General features: G+C 39.8%; 1 protein-coding gene across 12 annotated transcripts in view; it reads left to right on the top strand.

The window, feature by feature from the left end:
- GAB1 (GRB2 associated binding protein 1) overlaps positions 1 to 21,151 on the top strand; it is a 98,512-nt gene that overhangs the window by 23,661 nt on the left and 53,700 nt on the right. The window contains exon 1 of one of the 12 annotated variants that reach the window (XM_080590988.1): positions 104 to 14,501. The exons of the other annotated variants lie outside the window; for them this stretch is intronic. Within the exon in view, the coding sequence (XP_080447114.1) occupies positions 14,448 to 14,501 (54 nt within the window). The 5' untranslated portion in view covers positions 104 to 14,447. Of the gene's footprint in view, positions 1 to 103; positions 14,502 to 21,151 lie in introns of those variants that run through there. 12 annotated transcript variants of the gene reach the window in all.

The following is a 21,151-nucleotide window of genomic DNA, read 5'->3' as shown; positions in this document are numbered from 1 at the left end:
CTCATTTAAGTAGCAGCTTTTCTTCTTTCTGTTTTTTTTTTTTGGGGGGGGGGGGGGGGGGGGGAGGAGCTCAGGGAATACAGAAACTTGGAGAGTAGCTGACCTGTAACAGCAGAACGGGCTGCATTGGAGTGCAGAGGTGGTTTACTGGGAGCTTTACAAGTGAACCTACACCTGGTGAGAAGGGAGTGGCGGGAATAACTTGCACCTAAGAAAACAAACAAACAAAAAGGAATAGGAGAATTCTGTAATGGTACGATCTCTTCCACTTGCCTAAGGCAAGGTCACTAAATTAACCTCTCGCTTCTGGAAAGCTTTCACTTGTGTTATAGGGCTTCCCACACCAGTAGCTACTGAAAAATTCCCATTTATTCTTTCATGTTCTTTTTTTACTTGCCTGTATTTTGACAATTCAACCTTGTTTCTTCTGAGGAGGATCAGATGTTCTTTTAACATTGCAGCAAAACTGTACCACTTAACTATGTTTTGATGCATAATGTAATCAGCTTGATTGCTTTTTAATATGTCATTCAGACCTACAGTTACTGTCAGCTGGGCTGAATAGATTCTCTTGGGGAATTTCTGTAATGTGTTCTGGTGGATCACAGCACCTGATGGTATTTTTTTTTTTTTTTGAGGCTAAATCTGTGTCCCAGGAGTAAATGGTGATGTTACTGTGGAAAGCTGAAGTGAGTTGTGGAAGAGTTGCTGGATTCTTTGTCTTCCCTTACTGCAGTGGGGAGGGAAGGGCTAAAAAGAGCCAAGGTCCTCTGTTCCTCATGTACCAGACAGCCTAGCTGCACTGGCATACGACAGGCATGACTTAGGCTGTGCCCATCCCTGGTGCAGTCTTTCATCGGGTGGAAGAGCTGAGGGGAGGTCAAGTGGCAGCTTGGAGCTGTGCTACTAGGAAGTCTTCCTCCTTGGTTATCAGTTCTGCACGGCTCATGGTTTGATCACTGAAAATCTAGTACTGAGTCTGTAACAGCTTTAAATGCTGTCCTGTTCGTTTTGCAAATCATAGTGCCAGGCTGCATTAAGAGAGAGTTTACTTTTTCAAGTGTTCTGTTCTTAAAAACCTTTGAGTGTATGAGGTGTGAAAATAACGCAAGCGTGTGTTCGTGCTTTTTCTTCCCTACCTGATTGTGGTGGCGTATCAGCTTGAATGTGAATATGATCTCACTAAAGGATCAGCTGGTTGAATGTGGGACCACTTAATGTTATGCATTCCTGATTACTCAAACCTGTCTAGTTTGTAACTAATTAAGTTTTTTTTCAATTTTATTATTGGTATGTGGTGGTCCTAGAAGATACTGGTGCCTCCTTTTTTCTTCATTAAAAGGAAGCATAAAAAAATCCACGTGGGCTCATTGTATGTTTGGAAAGTACATAGATAAGAATTTACACTTGGCTTTTTCATGTGTTTGCTTACTTAAGCACACTGCTATTCAGTGATCATTCTCTTAACAGCAGTGTGCTTTACTTTGAACTTCTGAGTAGTGATGCTCAGCTGCAGCTTGCATTAGTGGAAAATGGTGGGTAGCCATTTTGTGTATACTGTAAGAATTTTTCCTGAGATAATGAGGTACCCGTGAAGTGTCCTTAAGGAAAACAAGTTCTCTGCATGGGAGTATGAGGAAGGATTAAAAGTGAGACAGTCAGTTGATCCCCCTTTACTCTTTCTGAAGAAAGAAGGCTTTCCAAGTAACACTGACTAAATTATTAGAAAGGGTTCAAGATAGGAGAATATTGGTGAAAACAAGACTGATAGCTCACCTCTTCAGGTTGATTTTGCACTGCAGGCAGCTTTTTATTTTGTGTAACACAGAAGATAGTGATTTCTTATTGTCACATCTGCTTCTCTGTTCTTTCATCCTCCCCTCTTTTTTTCTTCAGAAAATTTCTTGGCGAGGCTATCGATGCAAATTTGACCTTTAAGTTTTTGACTGAGCAGCTCGTGTTTCAGGAAATAGTTGAGAATGTGCTAGATAATTTATTGCAGGAATTCGGTGCGTTTTTATCATGCTTTGAAGCTGTCAAGGCCATGTAACAAAATCCATGCCTTTCATCTTACCGTACACTATGGAGGCATAGGTCCTGCTCACAGCTCACTCATGGGGGGTGCTCATTGCTGTGGCCGCTGCACCTTGACGTGCTTCAGTCATTGGGCTGTGGTGGTGCCTGGACAGTGAGAACCACCTGGTGGGCAGGGGGCATGTACATGGCCATGGATTTCGTTCTGAGCCAGGTTGAGGCCTGCCTCAGGTGGCACACCAGTGCTGGTAAAGCTCCAGGGCTGACGCTGTGTGAGGCTGGGGGCTTCCAGCTCTCTGCTAGTGGCAGTGGCAGGCCCGAGTTGACCCCGTGGCCCACTCCATGCTCTCCCGCTGTCCCCTGTGCGTTGCTGCTGTGAACATGGAGCAGCTGAAGACACTGAGCTGGCTGTGGGCCAGCCTGAGCTGTGTATGTAGCGTGTGTGGAGAGCACCCCAACCAGCAGTGGAGGTAAGTCGGAGGGAGAGGGGCAGCGACAGGGGAGGTGCGTTGGGTCCTTTTGTCCTGCCTGCCTCAGCATAGCCAAGTCCCGCTCGTGCACTTGCTGTCTCCTTCTCCTGACTAGCCTTGCTTTCTATCCCACTGGGGTAATTTTACTTTCTTTCTGGTTAGACAAACCGACGCTGTTTTGTAAGCTAATGGTCTGTCTCCATTAAGTCATTAAGTAACCGTGTTTCATTGATGAAAGTCTAGTTCAACAGACTTGGCGTTTAAGGTCAGTAGACTATCTGTGTAATAAGTGCAGGTGTGCAGTCATGAGTGTACCATGCAAGCCAGTTTTAAATCATATGTTCTTTTGCACATGATAATTACTGGTAGAATAGAAATACCAGCAAGGTTCATCTTGAAAGCTTCTGTATTTACCTTCCATTTCTTTTCAAATGCTGCAGCCAAGTGTTTTGTCTAAATTACAGAAGTTAGTTAAGTAATAGTGAAAAACCATGTGAAAACTGAGATCATCTTGACAGAAATTCTGTCATAATTTGATAATCCATTTTACATACTTATTACTTGCTATTTCTTTCTGCTTGTCATCTCAGGTTTTTATTTGGATGTCCAGACGTTAAATGTGGTGAGGAGGAAACCCTAACTGGATTTATTATGTTCAATATGCTTTTCCTTGAAAGAGTGTTGGTCAATTTTGAAAGAGCTGTTTTTCATAATCTTGTATGAGCTCTCCTCAAGTGTGTAATAATAACAAAAGGGAGAATGTTTGAAAACATACCACAGAAAGTTAGGAAAAAAAAACCAAACAAACAATGAGTTGTACCTCTTCAAAACATGAAGGGGGAAAAAAAGAAATCCTGTTAGGGTTTTGCTAATAATCAAGGTTCTCATAACTATCGGAAAAAAACGAATAAACAGTTGAAAGACAGTACTTGCTGCTAAGGTATCTTCTAAATCTCTGTGATAGTGCAGCAATCTGTGTGTTTGTTTAAATTTGTGACTACTAGTTTACTAAGGCTGTTGCAAAACTTTTTGTTTATTGTTAGTGCATTAGATAGAAGTATCTGATAAGTGATTCACTCCATGCTTTTAAGAAAAAACTCTGGGATACGCAAAGAGAAAAGAAGGAAAGTGTGTTTCGGAGATATGTATTACCTCTTCCGTGAAGAGCAAGCTTTTTGTTTCCCTCATGCTGTACTGCTGCACCTGTGCTAAAGAAACCATTCGGAGTTAATGTGTTGTCCAAAGATACCTGGTTTGAAAGATCTCTTAAAGAATAAAAGTAAAACTAACCTTACCTGCTGTCACATTCTAGTTACTGGTATTCCCATTCTGAAAATAAGTGCAGCTATTGCAATGTGTCTGCTTTTAGGAGTGCTCATACTGATTTTGCTTTAAAGCAGGAACTTCTCTCTGACTACACCTTCAAATTCACTGAAAAAATTACATAGCAATAACACTCACGCAAAAGGCTAGCTGATTTTTGTAGAAATTGCAGACCTTTGGGTATGTGATCATCAGGCTGGGGCCTGAGATATAGTGTGGTTTGTGTGAATTCCTGTATTTTATATTTGCAGTCTTCACCTGTAACTGTCTGCTTTCCTGTAAGGTATGAAAAAAACTACTTTACTTTGGCTGCATTTAACTATCCAGTCAAAAGCGTAGGAGAGGAATTTGAAGGTATGTTCTGAGCAGCAGAATTCAATCAAGGTTGGTGTGAAATACAACGAGGCTTTCTCATTCAAGTGTAAGGATCTGATATTAAGATTAAATGAGAACATCTGCAGAGAGGTGAAATAGTTTCCAGTCACTTATTTCAGTGTGAGTTATTCAGACTTTCTGTATGCTTTTAAAAGGGAAATAGAGTATTAAGTGTCAAAGCAGAGAGGGAACTGGGGAGATAGCAAGGCATTTCTTCACCTGCTGTCAAATCAGATAGCATAAAATTGAGTGAGCTCTCTTGTGGTTTTAAACATTTTCTGTGTGCCCATTTCTCCTTGTGTATATGTATTTTGTTAATACAGTAGTTCTAGGAGTGCCAGAAGTGTCCCTTAAGCTTCATTACAGGTAGTGTATGTATTCTTGGTGTAAATCCCAACCTTAAACCTTCACCCCAATATGGATTTGTCATGAACAAAAAATTGTTTATACTCTGTTCTTATCCATAGTTTTTAGGTGATTTATTTTTAGTTCTCAGATTACAATTTCCTGTTAACATTTACATAATTCCTATTGAACCATTGCTTCTTATTCTATAATGATCTAAGGACAAAGTAAAAATGGGGTGTGACAGGAATCGGTGCTTTCTCTTCACAGATCAGTGCTTTCTCCTTATATTGACTCCTTTAAATTGTTTGTTCTACAAACTTGGTTTTATTCCACTTAAATAGTGTTAGAGTGATGAGATGGATTCTGTCTCCCCTAATGTACCCCTGGTAAATAAGATAGTTGTGTGTTTCCTGGCGATTGAAGTGAGGCAATTAGCTAATACCGTGATAGTAGGGAAATATCTATCCAAATGCTGGAGTTGTTTGTTTGGACTGTGTGTGACCTTCTGTCATCACTGTTGATATTCAACATAGGCAAAACCTAAAACCAATATGGTACCTGAGATTTTGCTTGGCAATTTTGGGGGATTTCTGAGAAGCTCAGTGCTTAGTTCTTTCTTGGAGCTACTGCTGCTTTTGCGGGGCTGTTGGTTGTCTGAAAATGGACCAAGTTCATGGTGTAAGTAGTTGCTTATCACCAGAAAATTAGAATTTGCAGGTGTGGGCAACATGTTTTTGAAATTTCCATGCTACTTTTTGGACCTGCAGATGGTAGCAAGAATAGTCTTGCATTCAGAGGATATTTCAGGAAAATTTCTTGCATGTGACAAACAGGAAAGAGCAGTGTATAAAACAGTTGTTAGCAAGTTTTTGCGTATGCGATGCTCCACAAAAAGCTATCTGTATTAAATGTAAGAAACTTATCCAAAAAGAAGCTTTACTATCTGGGACAATCCATTTAGGGAACTGCTTGTTGTCCCGCACAGAAGGGGAGAGAGATTTTAAAAACTGACAAGGCAAAAAATGACATTTTTCAAAAAAATGACATTTTAAAAGGAGTTGGTTAATTGAGTATCGTAACAGGAAGTGTGTTCTGTTCTTGCTCAGAAGAGAATCCGTAACTTTGTACCTGGCTCTGTTTTTCCATTTGAACTACTCTTCATTTTGTCAAGACCCAGACTAACTGGAAAAAAGAAATTGCGCTCTACTCTCACTAGTTACACTAACATCCTCAGCAGCATTGTGAATCAGTCAGTGTAGCTCTGTTTTAATTAGTTCTTCACTAATACTAGAGGACAACCCCCAGGAACTGCTTCAAATCAATAACCATACAGTTAAAGGTCATCAGCTTTAGTCCATGAAACTTGTTCTGATCGTTTTTTTCTGGATAGTTGGGACTGTGTGATCAATTTTTTCCTGTGGCATAGCATTCAGGTAATAGTGGTCTTAATGAGGGGATCATGAACTGAGGCAGTTGCTAGAAGTAAATAATTTTCTTCTGTAAATGACAGTCACAGTACCAAAGCACACCAAGAGCAGTTGTAATCCAAAAGAAACACATCTAACAGTTGAAAATCAGAGCATCACATCTTGATGACATCTTTTACTTTCTTTATGGAAGAAATGTCATCAGCATCTTCTTGAACTTAACTTATTCACTTGTTTTTGCAAATTGGTAGCAGAAGACTTCTAAGATTCCTTTGACTTCAAGATGTAGGCCACAGCTAATTTGCAAGCTCCTTCATTTGAAGCTTCTTCATTAGAGATAATGCATAATCATGGTTAATGACAGTATTTATTATAATAATGTATAGTCTGGAGCAGCTTCAAGTAGTGATTTGTTACTCAATTCTGCTAAATAATGAAGTTGTTCCAGCAATCACCCTGTCCATCACTGTTTCTTACAAGAACACCCTGTATTGGAATATGCTTGTCTGCCTTTACGTACATGCAGTGGTATATCTATAACTTGATCCTTTCTTCAGCACACAAGATGCCTGCATGATCCAAGCTGTCATCCCATTCCCTGACTACTCCTAGAAACAATTCAACTGCTGAATGTTCTCTGAAGCCTGCCAGAGAATAGGAGAGTTCTTAGAAAGACTGCAGTGGTTCAGTCTTCCAGGACCTGTAAATCTGAGGCAACATTTTCGGCGTATTTTCCTTTACAAAACATAGTACTTGTCTGCAAGTAAGACTAACCTTAGGCTTCTGTGACTCTGTAATGTCAAAACTTACTGCACAGAATTTAGGCACCTCTCTTACTGCACACACCCCAAGCATTACTAGTGTTTTGTTCAGTTTACATCATTATCTTATGTAGATAAAACAAATTACTTTTTATAAGTATAATTTAATAAGCATTTACACAATGTAGTTTAGCGTGGATGACCCTTAATCACTTGTGATTCAACTTATTGCATGAGCAAATTTTACAGTAGCTATTTTATCAAAAACACAGAAATGCAACTTTTTAAATTAGAGCATGTGTTAGCACAACTGAATAATTCAGACAACTGTGCGTCATATTGAGCAATGCTGGGAGGACAGTTGATTGCAGGAAGTCTAAAAATACTTTGTATAAGTTCATTGCCTCATGCACACTTGAAGTGGCTAGAAACTCAAATGTGTGCTTGTTAATGTCCTACAGCTTGAAATTCCAGGACTTGGATGGAACATAGAGCCCCTGTAGAAAAACTAGTGAAATCTTGAATTTGTGTGTGCAGAATAATGTGCTTATGCAGTCAGCTTTCTCGTCCTGTGCAAAATTATTATGGGTTGTCCTTCCCCCCTTGTAAACATCTGGAATTGTGATAATTCTCTACATCACCTTGGGGGGGAGGGAGGACGGACAAATAAACAGGACGTTACATTTTCAGGAAATCAGTTGTTGTTCTACTTCTTTCAAAATACATCTGCAAGCTGATGTGCACCCATGCACAACTTGTACGAGATTCTTGAAGGATGAGCAAGCATTGTTTTCCTGAAGGTCTTAAGCCATGCCTCTGATGTATAAATGAGAGCAAAAGAAATACACTGGCGTTCCTTTCTAAGGCAATTATGACAACAAAGTAGCCAAGATAGATGTACAGAGAGCTTTTGTAAAATGGCCTTTGAAAACTGCGGCACTGGATGGGTGTTTAGGACATGGTGCAGTGTGTGGAGTGCAGTGTGTCTCCCACCAGAGCTGGAATGGGCACCAAGCTCATCATGTGCAGGCAGGGCTTTGCACCGACGTGCATCATGTCTTGCTGCTTGCTGATGCATTGGGTCTTTCTTGGGGCTGATTGAGTATCCTCCTTCTTCCAGATCAGGTTTTTCCGTAATACTTTGCACCTGGAGGAGCTAGCCAGTACTTCCTTCTCTTCCACAAAACCCACTGTGCTTCGTGAGGTGTTTCACGTGTGCTTCTAGTCCAGTTAAATTGAAACTGCTCAGTTTTGCTTTTTGACTGCAAATTTTTACTGTAAGATCTCACGTAGCTTCAGGAATGGCCTAATGCAGTGACTACTTGATAGTCTTGAAACAGTGACTGAAATCACTTTACCAAATGTCAGTCACGTATAATTATACAATCATGTAATTTCTGATGTGTGCATATCATATCACTGTGTGATAATGTAGAACAGAAATTAGGGGCAGGAGGCAGAGTCCAGAAAAGATACTATCCTTTACTTTCAGACCTAAATCCCCACTACAGAGATTGGAAGATAGCACCGGTCGCTTATTAGCAACATCTTGGGCCTAGGGTTCATTCTGCTCGAGCTCTGCTGCCTCTGCAGACTTGTCTAGGCCAGCTTTTTATTTTGACTGTTAGTAAGACAACGCCCTGGAGCTGGTTACCCTTCAGATGGTCTGTCCTCTGATAAAAATTGTTCACCGCTCTCCTGTCTGAAAGGCCGTCGGGAGCAGTATCAGTGGAAGCCATCGGGCTTACCTTGTCCTGAGCTGTTTGGATACAGTGCATTTATCAGCCTCTGTATGGATGTATATCTTGTCTAGCACTGCTCACTTGGGTTTTTCAGTATATTAGACAGGAACAGCCAGGGCAGGCTGAGATATGCCTTTTTACAGACGTGGTCTCGGCGGTGCCATACAGCACATATGTTGAGGTTTGTGGTTCTGAGCTATATCCATTGTGAATCCTGTAGGTGAGGTTTGAAAGCACGTTGGCCTAAGGAGCACCTGCACTTTCCCAGGACAGACTCTTTTAAATATGCAAAAATACAAAAACACCCAAACAACCCCAATCCCATATGCAGTGTGGTCAAATGTCCATCTCCAGAAGCATTTTCTCATCTTTAAAGTTTTCTGTGGGTGTAAATGCCAGTACAGCTTCACACTCTGCTTCATCATAATGGAGTCAGAAAGAAATTACTGTCAGGTGGGAAGATCTTTCTTAAAACCTTCTTTCAACATTTGTGTCTATTGCAATGTGTTGGTTAGAAGTGTGGAGCAATCTGTAGATTTTGACCAACAAGAAATGTGTCAGAAATTGCATGTTTTTATGACCCAAAATAACTTGTCAGACATTAAGCATTATTATAGTCATATATAGTAAGCTTGAGATGATAATTTCTTGGTATATGGCAGTAATTGCAAAATCTTTCTGAAACTGCAGTTCAGTCTGCATGTTTCTATTTCCTGTGATCATGTGCTGCAAATCAGTTTCTTCCTGTCTTTTGCTCTTTCTCATTCATTGGTCACTTACATGCTTGCGGAGTTTCAATATGCTTGTAGAATACCTCACACTAGGAAAAATACTCAGGGAACTAGGAGTTTGATAAAAACTAACATAGAAATTGGATGAATGTTACCTTTTTTCCTATGAAAAAGGTGACTGGTAGTTTCGTCTTAGTCTATTTCTGAATGGTAAGTTGAGTGCATAAGTTCTTATCTACAGATTTCTTCCTCTAATTCCACACACTCAAGAAAAATGAACAGAAAAGTGAGTAATGGCACCTCTCTTGAATGATACAATCTTGTGCTAATGTCTAAAAATATCTTAAAATGTAAATGAACAGGAGGGATTGCTAAATGGCAGTCTAAATCTTGCCTATCTTTAGAAAGTGGTGACTTAAAAAATAGGTGTGTGTGGGGGGGAAATCCCACCCCTGAACTCAAGTTCAATAAACCTCTTCCTATTTTCTTTTCCTCTTTTTTCCAGAGCAATGTATTTTTCTACTCTTTTATCCTCTGAGCACTCTTGGTGATTCACCATTGTATTACCTATAGGAACAAGTGCCTGAGCACCTGTGTGACGCTTGGACTCGGTTTAGTCAGCAAGTACTCGTTTGAAAGCGTGTGCCTTTTGACTGTGAATAACAAATATTGTGGGAAAATAATGGTACTGCTGATATGATAACTGAATTGCAGAAACCCGTTGAAGTTTTCTGTTATTAGAAATGAAGTCTCACATCATTACGTGGCTGTGCTTCCCTAAGCTTTATGTGACTTTTCTACCTGGGCTTTGAATTCTGTTTATCTGAATGATAGTTTTACAGAATATCAGCCAGAGGCATAGAGCAAACTTGGGATGCATGGGGAAACAAATGTAATAAGAATTTGATCGCTCTGTGGTACTTCTTCCATGCTGAGGGTGCAACTTTTACTTTTCTTACTTTTCATTTAATTAGCATTTCAGATCTCTATGGAAATTAACGTAATAACCTCAGTTACCTTATTACAGATAGACCAGACCGTCCAAGTTCTAGGTTGCCTATGGTATTATTATAGTACTTATTATTATAGATATATAATACTTATTATAGATATAGATATATAATACTTATTATTATAGAGTCTTAATTTACTCACGTTTAAGCTGGTTGTGCTTATGATCTATCTAATCTGGACATCTGTTGTAAGTTGAGTGTGTGTGAGAAAAGGACTGAAAAGGAGACAGTTACTGGATCATGTTTAAGGAAGATGTCCTCCCCCGTAGTTCAACTCTTTTAGTAGCTACACTGAGAAACCCTTAAAATACTTCAGTATTTTTCAATAGGAAGTGTATATGAGGGATGGGAAGGAACATCTTGGTTTCAGAAGGTTGCTAGCAGACTTGTTGAATATTGTTCAGATTTGGAAGCAATATTAAGTTGCTGAGTGGGACAATTAAATATTTAGATATAATAAAAAAAAAAAAAGACACTTGTGCATTGCCAGTGTTCCACTTACCAGTGCTGTGATTAGTGTCATGAACTTCATGTTCAAGTGTATAAAGTTGTCTTAGAATAGTTTGGTTCTTACAAAGAGTACGTTGCTCTTTCTAGGTAGATTTCAGTGCTGTGCTTAGGAAAACAAAACAAAAGCAGAAAAGAGAAAAAAAGCTGTCAAAATGGCTAGTGGCAGAATAACAATGCTGTTTTTAAGGTCAATATTTGTTGTTTTTAAGTGGAGTAAAACATTTGGTATTTTTTTTCTTACTCCTTTGAAGCTGATAGAAGTCAAATGAATTTCCCCTTGCTGCTGTCTTGTCTCCTTATTGTCATTGGAGTTATTTTGATGGGATGGTGGAGTAAGCGATTCTGATTTGTAGTTAGACAACTATTTGCAAAGTTACACTGCTTCACAGGGAGAGATCAGGCTGTGTAGCAGCTTGTCTACCTACCTTGCTATTTCAACTGTATTCCTTGTTAGGGGAGGTTCACAGATTATTGAAAATAGCTTCTTAAAGAGTAAATTACTTTATTGTTTTCAGAATGCTCTTGCTCAATAGCTGTTGTTTCAAATCACAGAGGATTCTAAGGTCTTTGCTTATGCAAACTGTCCTTTGGCTGTGCAGTTGTGGGGAAAAATAGATTTCAAACAGTCAACAAAACACAGTGCTTGACAGCTGCTTGATTATATATTCACAGAATTACTGAGATGGGAAGGGACCTCTGGAGAGGTAGTCCAACCCCCCTGCTCAGAGCAGGGTCAAGCTAGAGCAAGTTGTTCATGGCCATGCCCAGTTGGTTGAGCATCTCCAAGGACAGAGTCCTCTGTGCAACCTGATTCAGTGTTCAGTCAACCTCACAATGAAGTTTTTTATGTTTACAAGGAATTACTTGTACTTCAGTTTGTGCCCGTGGCCTCTTGTTGGACTCCGCTGTCTTTGCTTCCAACCACCAGGTATTTGTTACACCTTGATAATATCACTTTCTTCTCTAGGCTAAACAGGCTTCTGGGAGCCTTCCCTGGAGAGCTGCTTTTGGGCTGGCTGGCCCAGGCATCATTGATGCCTGGCTTATTCCTCCCAGGTGTGGGACTTTGTATTTCCCGTAGCTGAGCTCCATGAGATTCTCCTTGGCCCATTTTTCCAGCCTGTTGAGGTCCTCTGAGTGGCAGCATGGTTTTCTGGTATATCAGTTGCTCCTCTTGGTTTTGTATTGTCTGTGAACCTGCTGAGGGTGCGTTCTGTCCCATCATTAGTGAAGGTACGGAACTGTATTGGCCCCAGTATTGACCCTTGGGGTACTCCACCAGTAACTGACCTCCACCTTGACTTTGTGCTGCTGACCACAAGCCTGGAAGTACAGCCACTGCAGTCCACCTCGCTGTCCACTTATTTAGCCGATGTTTCACTGTGTTCCTCTCTGAGGATGCCATGGGATGTAGTGCTGAAAGCATTCCTGAAGTCAAGATAAGGGAAATCCACTGCTCTTTCATCCACCAAGCCGTTTATTTCATCAGGCTAGTGAGGCGTGTTTTTTCCTTTCACAAATCCATGCTGTCTACTCTCAGTTACTGTCTTGGTCTTATTTGTTTGGAAGTGGTTTCCAGGGTTATTTGCTTCATCAAGGTAAGGCTGACCCATCTGTAGTTCACCACATCCACCTCCTTACCCTTCTTGAAGACAGCAGTGACTTGCTTTCTGGAGGTGTTCAACATCAGGTTGGATGAGACGCTGGGCAACCTGGTCCAGTGGGAGGTGTCTCTGCCTGTGGCAGGGGGATTGGAATTAGATGATCTTTAATGTCCCTTGCAACCCAAACCATTTTATGATTCTATGAATATGGTTATGTAAAGCCAGAGGAGAAAATCTGGATGCTTTTAACAATGAGGTGTTTTATAAGGAATGTCAAATGTGACTAGGTTACCTTTTTGTAATATATCCTTCATTTTAAAAAACAAAACAAAACAAAAACAAAAAACAAAAACAAACAAAAAAAACACAAAAAAAACCCAAGTTGTTCAGTAGGGGAAGAGTCCTGAGACAAATCCTTGCTTCAGTTGGCGCGGGTGAATGAGTAGTCTTTTGATCTTGTTATCCAGTCATTCTGCTAACTTTACTTTTTTACGTTCGTGTTTTAAATGAGTATCGTGGCAGTGCATTGAGAAGCTTTCAGAATTGAGGGATTTTACTTGGTCCAGCCAAGTGGGCTGATAGCAACATGCTTGTAAAGGCTTAAGGCTGCTTCACACTAGCTCTTCAGCAGTTTCTTCGTTACTGTTGAGATTGTTGCTTTTTACAGTTGTCAAGTTTTAGGAGGTTCTGTGTATTTCTAGCCTAACTACTGTAAGATCATAGCCTTGTGTACTGTCCGGTCTCCTTTATTTCACTTCATTCCTTTGCCCTTACTGAAAGTAGCTAATAGCAAAATGGTACTTTAGGGAAGGTGCTTTGTGGTCTAGGGAGCTGTGCATTAGAGGCCCCAGTCAAGTCTAGATATGTCAGTTGCCTTCAGGAAAGGAAATCACATTGTTAACTGTGTCTTAATATCTGTGCTTACGCTTGTGTGTTTTTTCTTGCATTGAATAAAGATGTGTATAAATTGTGGTAATGCTGATATTTTGAAGTATTTTGGGGAAAAAGAAAGGGGGTGATGCCAGTGTGATAAGGTAGCACTGTGTAATTTAAAACACATGTCTTAGATTTCTGCCCATGAATCTTGTGGTTCTTTGGACAAGGTGCTTAATCTCTCTTGTATGAAATGCAGTTACTAGAGGGGCTTGTTTTGTTTGTCTTGCAAGCTATGTAGTGTGGCTAGCTTTTTTTTTTTTAACTGCATGAGCAACAACTGGATCACCTTGTTGTCTAGAAAGACATTAGAACTCAGGGCTATTTTTTCCCATGCAACTGAAGAACAAAATATAGGCTAAGCTTAGTTTTAATAATTAAATCTTGTCATTAGCCTCATCTGTGAAATAGAACAAGTTTAATTTGTTCATATGTTACGTTACTTAGAGGTTGGCTGTTTGTTGATTTGGTAAGTGAATGGCATTAATTACTGTACCATTTTCATAGTGGTAGTAGTAGAACAGCCAGTGTATTGGGCTGTCTGGTGTCCATTTGATGTGTTGAAGCTTGCATTTGGGGGAAATATAGCTACTGATACCATTCTATCAAGCTCGATAAATTTCACATTAGAAAATTATAAGCTGTGAACATATAAACTGCTACATCTGAGCTTAATGTTCTCTATATAGGAGCTGTTGTACTTGGCTATGATTGAGTCTAGAATATACATAAAATTTCAAACTGGACCATAGCTCATAACCTGTTGAATATAAATGGCATTAATGTTATGATTTGAGCTACCGGTGTTTTCTGATAGCTCGGGTAAAACCTGGATCACAGTTTTTTAATCCTCTGGGTGTTGCTGCAGTGAGGTAGAAACTTCACAGTTCTGGTTTCTGTGCATGGCAGTCATCTAGTTGTAGGGGTGATATCAGAGTAAGCTGATTAGCATGATTGATACTGCATGTCAGGGCACTGGCGTAATGGGCTACCATTGAGACTGCTTTGTGAAACCACACGCAGATGAGGTAATCTCATTAGATGATTAAAACCTTCATTGAGTCTGCAAGATTGCAGAGCTTTCAGTTGTATTGCAGTTGGGAGCTGATGCTAAGTGAGCATAGCGCTCTCCTCGAGTGATGCTGAGATGGAGATCTTCCTGGGTTTTTCTCCTGGATGAGTCGCCGCAGCCTGGATAAAAGCCGATGCGGGATCTGGCTGTGTTTTAAAGTAAGATTTGGGGTGATAGAATTATTTTTCTTTCATAGTCAGCATCTGCCTTGTTAGTTGACTTTTTATCATGCTTTGCTGTTCTTTGTGAAATTCTGTAGCATTAGTGTTAAAATTATGTGTTTCTCCTTTATGTAGCTTCCTATGCCCGTATACCAAGGGGGAATATTAAGGGTTATGTTGCTGGCAGCAGCAGTTACGGCTTTTATCAAGTAACTTTTTTTTTGTTTAGTTTTCCCTGAAGGTTGACTCTGACTTGGCCCAGGAAGAGATTGGGTGTAAATGGCACTCCTTGTCCTGTTTACAAATAGTATGGCAGGTAGCACATGCATGTGCTAGAACAGGTGCTATACAGAAATCCCATTTGACTGGGTCATATGCTGTGTGTCAAGGAGCTCACCGAAGGACATTGGATTTAAAGTGCAAAGTAGTGTATTTGATTGGTCATATACTTAAGCTTCCTTTTTGCTAGCAAGCTAAAAGGGAAAAACAAAAGCTTCCAATTCTGGGACTCCATTGTTACAGTATTCATAATGCAGGTCTTCAGGAAGACAGATTACTGGCACTGGCAATAACTGCTCTAGCTGTACGGCTGAATTATTCTATATTAAAGATTAGCCCAGTAATCTGCTTGGGGAGGCGGGGGAGCAACAGCATTTCAAACTGGCATTGCATGTTGTGAGCAGTTGGTCCATTCTGTTGCCTAGAGAAAATACTGTGTGACACTAATATGCATGCATGCACATCTAGTGAGACGACAACAAGCACAAATTCTATTTTGGCAAGGGAACCCCTGTGATGTAATCTCTTCTGAACTCCGTTTTCAAATGTGCTCTATTTATTCAGCAATCCTGCAAGGAAGTGATCTTTGTCTAAGAGCTATTGAAGATACAGTGTCAAAAAACACCTCACCAGAACCCCATGAGGACCTGTTCCAGCATGTCAAAAAGTGGGAAATATGCACACTGTGACAGGAATGTTCTTTCATGTGCATTTGACAGAATATAAAAATACAGATCTGTGCAAGTTACTAAGGGTTCATAGACAATGATGTGCTGTGAAATATGATCAGTACAGTAAGTACACACAGCAAGTTTTCGGTTTTAATTTTCTTTGTTTAGTAATAATGGCATAACTTGATAGTATCAGATCATCTCATTGATTTTAAAACTCAAGGTCATGCTGGATATCAATAATAAGCAAATAAGAGGCAGGCCCACAATTTATGTGCAAAGTCAAGTTAATAGGCTGAAATGAATTGCTTGACAGTTTCAATCTCTGCTGTATATAGGTATGGAAACATTTTCCCTATCATCTTTAACTTGCTCTCTAAATGTACTGGCGGTGTTGAGGAGTCTCAAGTTCTCTAATTCAGAGACCTTGGTCAAGCCCTGGTGTTGCCTGAGCTGCTGGAAGGGACTCAGTTGAACTTGTTTGTACCTACTTGTTACTTAATGGGCAAAGCAAGCTTCATACATACACAGCTGCATGTTGTCTGCAAAGGATCTGTTGCTCTGAATAGAATTTAAAATTATAGAGTATTTTCAGTGAAATGAGGCAACTGTTTTGATTACAAAAATAGAAATGTCCTTTGTTGGTATGAGTGCAAACCAGCTTATTCTTTCCGAGTGTCTGCCTTGAAGAGAAGAGAACAAATCATAAATGAGAACTGTCACAAGATCCTTTTCAATGGGAGACCTGGTGTTTTCACTTCTGCTGTCTGCATCTTGTGTCCACTGGAGATGCCTGAAGAAACAGATCAGCAGGAATTATATTGTTTGAACAGTTCAGTGATTCCAGGTTCACTGAGGCGGAGTTGAAGACAGGGAGATTAATCCATGAATTGAGTTTGTTACTCTGCCATTCTTATTTAAATGTTGGAACTTTTTTTCCTCATTACACAGGCTGGTTGTAATATTTGGGAAATCTGTAGTCTGTTGGTTCATACATACTTGCTTTCAACTCGATCTGTACGCTGAGTGCCCTGGTAAACAACTGTAAACAGCCTGTCTTAAAACACTTACGCTTTCAAGTGTGTGTGTGGAAATATCTTCTTAAATGTCTCTTTGATATCTTTGTTTTAATGTTGTTTCTCACAGAAAGGGGAATTAAGGCCAGGTGTCAGAGCAATCCCAGAAGAGTGGGATTAAGACTGAGCCCTTATCCGTAGAGGCTAACTGGGAGATCTGGACTATGCAGAAATTATTTTTGTCCTTACTCGTAGCTCATAAAGAAACAAATAAGTTTTTCTGTACCAAGTAAAATTTTGCTGATGGCAATTTGTGTTTTGAGTGCTAATTTAACTTTAATTGTAAGAAATCTATACTTCCAGTGTTTCTTTGCCTTGAGTAAAGCATGCTGATTAGAAATTGCTCGATGTGTGGATCTCCCTATGAAATATTCAGAAGTTATTTTGCTGCATATGAACCGACTATTGAGCCTGTTTTTTTTTCCAGAAAACTTTCTAATCTTCTTAAAATAGTGATCACAAAATATTTTGCTCTGTTGTTGTGTTGTGTTTTCTTCCTTCCCACCCGCTGCTCCCTCTCCATAACAACATGGTGTGTGAGCCCAAGAAGAAGCTAATGTTCTACCTCTGAACTGTTTCTTTTGTACTATGTTTGTTGAGCTAGCTGGCCTGCTTCCAGAAGTGCATGAGCATGTTTATACATCTAGCCTAACAATAGTATCATAACACCAATTTGTTTAACCTGGGCTGGAAATAACAACCTAAATGTTGTGAATCAATGAGAAAGCAGTCCTTTGTGTATGCTTCTCTACTGTGTCAGCTCGTTTGTGTTACCTGATAAAAATCACTGGAACTTAGTTTCTTTCTGTTCTGTGGGCAATGTGTCAGTTCTGTGAGTGCGATGTGATACCTCTCTTAAAAGCTTAGAGAAGCTCAGCCGTAGCTTTTCCTTCAAACACTATCACACGCTGTCATCAGCTTGCTCGGGCAGAAGGTGTTGAATTTTTATGTCCAGTTCAAGCACGTATTACTGCAGAAAATAAGCTGTCCCCAACACATTGGAGAGGGTGTTTTTAGTATAATAGACTATTAAATAGTTTGCCTAAGTTATTTTTACTACAGCATTTGAGCCGAGTTGTGAGGAGGTGGAAAGCATGTGATTAATGCTGGTTATGCTTATTTATTGCTCACAAAGCAACTAACTGATTGATTGGCGTATTTTACTTAAAGTGCCAAGAATTCGGGATAAATGCTTTTTATTGTTGCTTTGATTCAGCGACTTTGCCAAAATAATTTTTCTCTGGATTTAAGCAATTTGGACAGTGTTTATTAGCAACTGCCGTTAGGAGTCCTGTCAGTGTTTAGACTCTTAATATGCCATGGGGCCTCGCGTTTTAGAAGTTAATGGGAAAAAAAAAAAGCAGTGCACTTGTTTTGAACCAAAATGAAGTGATACTAAGGTTTTAAACATTTGTACTTCATCATCTCATCCTCAGTCTTCTGATCTTTGCTGTGTAATAATTTAGTTTTAATCTAGCAAAATCTGAGCTGACTTGTCTCATCTGCTGAAGTCTTACTTTTTATGAGAAATTTTAAAATTGAGAGTAAGAATGGGTATTCCTGCCACCCTAGCAAGTGAGCATATTTTCAAAAGTGAGAGTATATTTGTTTCCATTTTATTCAGTCTTCTGCCCTCCCTTACCGAGAAAAATGAGTGCTCACAAATTATGTAGTAGCTTGGGTGAAGTGGCACCTGTTTAATAGGGGACTGGCTGCAGCAGTACAATAATGTGACGTTTGTAGGTGTCTTATCTTCACAGTCGGTGACAGGAAGATATAATCATTCTGCATCAGCAGCTTCTAAAATTATGGCTTGGCGTTGTTGTTGGTCTTCCAGTTCTTCTGTCACGATTCACGTAGTGAATAAGCAGCTTCAGCTCTGCAGCTCTGTAGAAGAAAGACGCTTGTGACAGAGGCAGAACTAACCTGCTCAGATGTGAAGGTCAGCTGAGTATTGCTTAGAGGAGCTGTTTACGTTTTTTTTTCAGCACTTTTGCTGGCCTTTAGGTCTGGGAGGGAGGGTAGATGATTGTACAAGTATGGGAGCCATTCACTTGGAGACTTGAATATAAGCCTTAAATCTGTTTAGCACTGAGGGTAAATGACAGCTTAGAAAGCCTGTGTGAGACCTAATGTTGGATGTGGAAGGCAAGCGCCCTACCAGGCCACATATCACCGATTAGAAATGGAGCACTGCACTCCTTCCCGTCGGGCACTGCTGGCAGTGCTGCCAGCCTGTAAAGCAGGAGGGAGGCCCTGGAGACATGATGTGCAGGGGGCTTGCTGAAGGGTCCTGTGCAAGAACCAGCCAGACTAGCAGCGTCCCTCCCAGCCGGCTGTGCCCGATGGACAACTGGACAACTTGTCACACGCCCTGACATACGTGGCACTGGTGGTTCCTTGGGGGGAAAAGGCTTTGGGTGCCCCTGTAAGTGAGGGGAAAATGAGAAGTTTCCTTTGCTTCAAGTTTGGGATGTTGTTATGGTGGTATATCTTTATATATATACACACTATATATACACACACACACACACACACACACATATATGTATTCTTTTAAAAGCTAACTGAAATCAGTCATCTAAGTTCATACAAATGATGTGATATTTTCTTAAGAGTTGGAAGATAGAAGCAAGATTTAAAATCTTGTATAAGAACTTGCACTGTTCTGCTGCTCCAGAACACTTTCCATCACTTTCCAATCTGAAGGATTAAGTAATGGTTGTGTTGAAAATACAGAATAAACCCTTTCAAAGTCATCATAATACAGATACTAGGGAAAAAAAAAAAAGTTTTGTAGGTATCTAGCAATTGCTAGTACTCACAGTTCCAGAATGAAAAGGGTTAAGTTAGGAGTTGAAACAAAGTACCTGCTGAGGTAGTTTGTTTTTTCCATCTACCAGCAATTAAAAATATTTTCAGCCTGCTGCATGTGTACCTTATAATTCTGTTAGAAGACAAAAAAAAAAAATTTAGAAAAACATGTTTTCCCCTTTCCACAGTTACATTGTTCCTGTGCTGGCAGTAGTAAGAGCTTCCAGAGTGTAAACAAAGTAGATACCGTTTAAATGTATAGAGAGCCAATACAGTAAGTAACAGGGCATCCACTTTTAGAGTTCCTTTGCTGCCTGTAAGTTAAAAATTAAACAATTTTTATAGTAAGTGAAACTCTCACAAAAAGGCGTAAAAAGCAGTTGGATAATGCAGTGCTTGCTTTTCACGTCAAAGAGCAAAGCTTAAAAATGTGGAGTGCTTTGCAAACCAGCTGAAGTAAGGGGGTTCTAACACTCAAATGTTCAAAATTTAAGAAGAAATACAAAAAATAAAACCCTGACATTTAATTTCTCATAGCAGTGTTGGTGGTTTAATGATTAGTTATTTCATTTTATCTATTTTTAATGTTTTTCTGTGCTTTGTGATGTGATCTGATACAAATGAAGACATGAACAGTCTCACTGTACTGAGCAAACAGCAGGCTAATTGTTCACTTTATCTAGTGCACAGAGGAGGAGGGGAATGAAGTTTGTGGTGAGATCAGAAATTCTATGCAATTCTTATTCCCTTAGCAGTTATTCATCAGAAGGATGCTGTGCTTAAAAAGAACAACAACAAAAAATATCCAGAAGGCTAGACATCTTTTTTTAATATAAGCAACAAAAAAAAAAAACCACCAAATCCTTCTTAGAACTTAAAGGGAGAGATGAATGATGATATTTGATATTAAGCATGTCTGGGTTTGGGGCATTTTTTAGATGAGAAAGTTGATACTAAAGTGCATTTTGCTTTATCTTGTTGTTTATCCTATGAAATATTTGGCATAAGGATTGCATTTTCTGTGCATTTAATGTTGAAAACAGTGTCATTTGAATTTTATATCCTTAGATGATACTGGAGATGTTTGCATTCGTGTACTAACCAGATGCACGAAGTGCCATTTTTTGTATCATGTTTGGATGAAGTCTTAGATGTCAAATGCTTTTAACTGAGTGAGATGCGAACTGTTGGCTGTTTGGTAGACTCAATGCCCTTTGTCAGGTGGTGCCACGTCGGGAGCTGTTCAGCTGGGAGCTCGGCCCATGTAGCAGAGAGCTCTGCTGCAGCACAGCTGTGGTGGCTGGCCTCTGAAATTCAGGCTGAGAAACAAGCTCCTTCTTTCATGATACAGCTACATAAAGATATTCTTATTATTCTGCATTTACTTACTTTTTGTCATATGATGCTTACAGTGAAAGAGTATTAGTCAAAATGACCAGAGCTGTGCAGTTGGGTTTCTCACAGCAGTTCTCAAAGGAAATGCTGCGTTTTAAGAGAAAACAACCTAACGCTTCCTATCTTTCCACTTATTTAAACTAAGCATGCAGACTTGATTCAAGGTGAGTCTGGGAAGAAGTGTGATTTTCTTGTACCTTGTAGTTCACTTCTTTTCTCTCAAATATGCTTACCTCCTTAATATTTTTTGAAGTGAAGTATTTGTGGGCCCTGGAGGTTGGCCATTAATTTTAGGCCATTGTGTGAATGCTAACTACTTAAAAATAGTCATGGAGCCAACCTCGCTTCCTCTCAGAGTTTATCAGTTGGAAGCATCTTCTTTTTATCCCATGTGTAAGCAGAGACCTCTCTG

Source organism: Anser brachyrhynchus (genome assembly GCF_964034855.1).
Source record: "Anser brachyrhynchus genome assembly, chromosome: 4".
Taxonomy (NCBI): Eukaryota; Metazoa; Chordata; class Aves; order Anseriformes; family Anatidae; genus Anser; species Anser brachyrhynchus.
This window is presented reverse-complemented; position numbering and strand designations above follow the sequence as displayed.